The 4,380-nt window shown below is 44.5% G+C and overlaps 1 protein-coding gene across 1 annotated transcript in view; it reads right to left on the bottom strand.

Annotated features, from left to right (window-relative positions):
• Positions 1 to 666: 666 nt before the first annotated feature.
• LOC103900466 (ornithine decarboxylase antizyme 1-like) overlaps positions 667 to 4,380 on the bottom strand; it is a 30,205-nt gene continuing 26,491 nt past the window's right edge. Inside the window, 5 exon segments of the mRNA XM_009281157.2 lie at positions 667 to 1,180; positions 1,309 to 1,394; positions 1,925 to 2,097; positions 2,228 to 2,314; positions 2,316 to 2,373. Coding sequence (XP_009279432.1) covers positions 1,050 to 1,180; positions 1,309 to 1,394; positions 1,925 to 2,097; positions 2,228 to 2,314; positions 2,316 to 2,373 — 535 coding nt within the window. The 3' untranslated portion in view covers positions 667 to 1,049.

The following is a 4,380-nucleotide window of genomic DNA, read 5'->3' as shown; positions in this document are numbered from 1 at the left end:
GCAAGTGTTAAGTACTGAAAAAAAAATTGAAATACAGTGCTTTAAAGCACAGCTCTTTGGAGACTTCTCTCTAGTAACCTCAGCACAAGTTCTGTTAATTCTAGCACTACGCAAGCAGCCATTTTCCCTTCTGTTCTGTATCCTAAACGCTAACAGATGTCCGAGGACCCCAGCAACAGGCACCGCTTGACTACGGCCCCTTCTCCTTACACTTCAGCCCCAATCCGTCTCCCCGGGAGAGCTGTAGCTCCTGTTCGGGGGCCGCCCAGCCTCAATGACAGTATTTAGCTACAGAAGCGCCACAAGCCTTCCTAGATCACGGCCAAAGAACTCGTCAAGCCATCCTGCGTGCTTAACACACACTGGCGTTCGACTCCACTGTTACCGGTAACATTGAGACTCCAGGTACAGAAGTTGCATATTTGATACTCAGACAGTTGAAGCTCAAGCGAGCTGTGCTGCTCAGCACCTCGCTGGTGGCTCTCCAACTAACACATCCCCTGAAGTATCCTACGAAACACTGACAGAGCAGGGATCTTAATTACCAGTGGAAATGGGCAACCTGCTAATTATTTCACTGAAAGTAGGCTTTTACAGGATTGCTAGATTATTTCAAGTCCTGGTAGATCGTAGCCATGAGTTCCAGTCAAGCAAAGAATGAACGCCTTTCCATACCTGCAGCTTTAACGGTTGGGGCAGTTCCAGAGCCAGCTCTTCAGAGTGCAAGTCTTAAACAGCTTAAACCAGCAATAAAAAGTAAAATATAAATTTTTATTTAGAATTAAAGCAAATACTTCAGTATCACAAACACAATATTAAACTTCAAGAAATATACTGCTAATTTGGAGGGAGCATTTATTTGCACAACCACAACATGCGCACAAATCCAGAAAAAGATGTGGAGTCTGAAATTTTCAACATCTCACCACCAGAGCAGTTGGTCACAATGTTTCATACACAGTTATATATACTGTAATAGATGTTGACAAAATTTCTACAGAATCATCTTTATAGACAACAAGAAAGCTCTAAGAGGCAAACATTGCAATCTATTCTTCTTCTGATGAGTCTCTCTCAAACGTGTAGGCCATGAAGCAAGCATCTGGTCTCTTGGGGACAAGGGGATGCCCTGGTCTCACAATCTCAAAGCCCAAAAAGCTGAAAGTACGGAGCAATGCAGCTAGGAAAAAAAAAGCAGAAAACAAGTTTCAGCCATTTGATACTGTACAACAGTTAAAGCATCCACCAAAACCAACTTCAAATACTGCGTTCACATCTCTAGAGACAGCGCTATGAGTTAACACCTACCTCTATCATCTCTGTTCTTGTGGAAACAAATGAACACATGATCAACTCGAAGCTGTTCTTCAGCAAACTCTAGAAGAACTGCAAAACTACAAGACAAATACAAGGTGTTCAATGCCCATGAGCAAACATCTCCTTCAGAGATAGTCAGCAAGGCCCTGTGAGCCAATCTGCACATGAACTCGTAGGCACGAGAGGCTAGTGCTTGGAGACTCACACCAACAGGAAATCCCTGAGCCCTAGGTTTAACTTGAGGCAGAAATCTAGGCCTTCAGTAACACAAAAACATGCTTTTCTGTTGCAGCTGAAGGGAGAACTGCAGTGGCAGACTTGGAACCAGGCTGGTGTTTTCAGTGGATAAAAGTAGCCACCCAGTACCTGGGAACACAGCTTGAAATCACAGACGTTTTGGGTGGTTCTGCCTGACAAAACAGGTAGAAGCCAACCTCAAACCAGCATCACTTAGTTGCAGCTTCTCACAAGAGCGCATCAAGTACCGTAATTAGACTTCAGCTTTCAGAACAATGGAAGAGAACATCAACAGTACTGTGTTATTCCACCCTGATAGGCCTTCAAGATGGAGGCAAGTGAAACCGCAGCTGCATTTTATTCTACCTACCTGTCTTTGCTCCCTTCAGGCAGAGCACCACTGGGAATTTCTATATAGAGGTTGTTGTTGTTCAGCACTGCTCTCCAACTAATGTGTTTGGCATCTGTAAGCCTTGACTGGACATTCAGAATTCTTGTCCTGTTATTAGATGTTAGTTCTTCTGTTACATTCAGCCGATTATCCTGTAGCAGTAATATGTGCAAAGTTATTTCCAATTCATTTTGGAGAAGGGATAACTCCCATTAATAGGTTTGAGGCAAGAAATGCATTCAAGCTCACCATAGCAAACTGCTTATTATTATTCACACTCACCGAATAAAATAAATTAGCTGAAAGATTGTGATCCCTCTGACTATTCCCTCGCCCACCTGGGATCTTCAGGGGTGGGTGAGGGACATCAGGAGCACCACCGAGGCCCCGGACCCAGGTTACTACAGCAATTGAAGGGAACCCTGGAACTAGAAAGGGATCACAGTTAGAGAGGCAAACGAGCAGTGTTAGACAAAGCCCTGTGAATTCTAGGTTTTAAACAGTGATCAGATGGCAAGATTTAAAAAAAAAAACGCCAACCTAGGCCAAGAGAATTCCTCCCACTGCAACCCAGGGATGTGGCAAGACAAAGGAACCTCTGGGACAGGAACACTGCCTCTGACCCAGGGGTCAGAAAGCTACTACTGCAGTATTTTGAGGGAAAGGCTAACTTGGAGATGAAAATACTCTCAGCTTGAAGTGAGCAAGGTGTCTTTCTATACCAAGGCAGAGTATGCTGGACCTGATCTCAAGAACAGAACCATTCTGCTATCACATATGCAAGATCCATTTTCTTCCCTACCTTGTTGTCCTAAGTTATCATGAGTACCCTGGCCCAGCAAGCTAGGGATCCTTTTTTTCCCTGTGATATGCGGCCCTAATTACCTTAGACCTTTGCATCTTGGCTTGAGACCAGAAAATTACACAAAATAGTCTCACAGATGTCACTACCTCCAATGTTTTCACCACGCTCAGAAGCAAGCTCGCCAGTTTTAACTTCAAGACCACACCTGAATCTTTGAAAACCTACAAGCCTTTCCACGGAATTCTTCAGAGCCAACTTCACGCTGCTCGGCCAAGTTCAGTTCTTAACATTAAGAATGTTATCCTCTTAAGATATGAAACACATTTCTTGTACGCATGCTAAGTTTGACCCCATCCATATAAGCCTGCTTAAGCAAATAAGCCTTCTACTGTACTAAGAGCAAACGCCATGCTGACTGGCCCCTCCCTCTGCACCATCCTTCACCCTGCAGGCTCACTCTTGAGTTGCATCATCTCAGCAGATGCAGCAATCGAGGCCCTTAGGGAAATTTTCACAATCGTCCTGTCTGTGAGTGCCAGCAGCCATTTGCAAATCAGAATAAACATGTACAAAATAATCCACCATTTTGCACAGTTCGTACGAGTTTAAATTTTTTAATGAGCTTGAAACTTGCGATGAATAATCCGTAATAGGAAGGCACTGAATGGCCATATAGGTCAAATATTACATGCTGGAAGGCATTAGTAAGCACAGCAACTGCAAAGTTTTATTAAAAAATTTTAGATTTGTGCGCTCTCAATTAAATGAGTGTTCAATCCATTATTTTAGGCTCTTTAAAAGAGAGACACTTTTCTTCAGTACTAGCATACTTATTTTATCTCAGAATGGTTGTAGAGGTATGCATTCCTAATTACCCTTACAAATAAGCCTTTAAGCATCCTGTCCAGAAGTATGCAGTGGCAATATTTATACAATTTCACCTTTCACCTGATGAAAGGTGGTGCATAATGAAGGCTGCCTACGCTTTGCAATCGAGAATGTATTTTAGAGTGGTGTTTGTGTGCACTTACTCCTCTTGGAAAAAAATCATCTCTAAACAGTAGCCAAGTATAAAAATGGCTTTCTAAAAAAAAAATTCATAGCCCACATAGGTCTAATCATGGCTTCCTTCATACAAGGCAGACCGATGTTCTAAGCTTCCATCACTCTACACCGGTCACCCCGATTCAGGTATTTTCTTCCTGGCATCTGTCGGGATTGCTTAATCTTTTGGTTGAGTCATAAACTAACAGCTCTCCTAACGCTCTTACGTTCTACTTTAGGCTCAGTACCCTCGACTAGTTTTCGTAAGGGGATAACAGCTTTCAATCTTTTGATATCTTTGCCTAATTGTGGGGGTTTTTTTCCCCGGTAGGAAGGCGGCACCTCCAGGCCCTGCCTCCAGCCCAGCTTTTGTCTCCAGGCACCTTTCAGCCCGTTAACTTGCTGGGGAGCGGCTTACGGACCCGCCGCCTCCCATCAGGGGCCGGTGCGCGTCGTGCAAGGCTTCCTCCCACGGTTATGACAACTCCAGAGATGCGGTGGGAGCTCTCCCCGCAGGCAGACGGCAGCTAACGTGGCACACGGCGGGAGGCAGCCGGGTGTCTGAGGCGACTCTGGGGGGGGTGGC

This window comes from Aptenodytes forsteri, unplaced genomic scaffold, assembly GCF_000699145.1.
Source record: "Aptenodytes forsteri isolate BGI_AS27 unplaced genomic scaffold, ASM69914v1 Scaffold308, whole genome shotgun sequence".
NCBI classification, from domain to species: domain Eukaryota; kingdom Metazoa; phylum Chordata; class Aves; order Sphenisciformes; family Spheniscidae; genus Aptenodytes; species Aptenodytes forsteri.
This window is presented reverse-complemented; position numbering and strand designations above follow the sequence as displayed.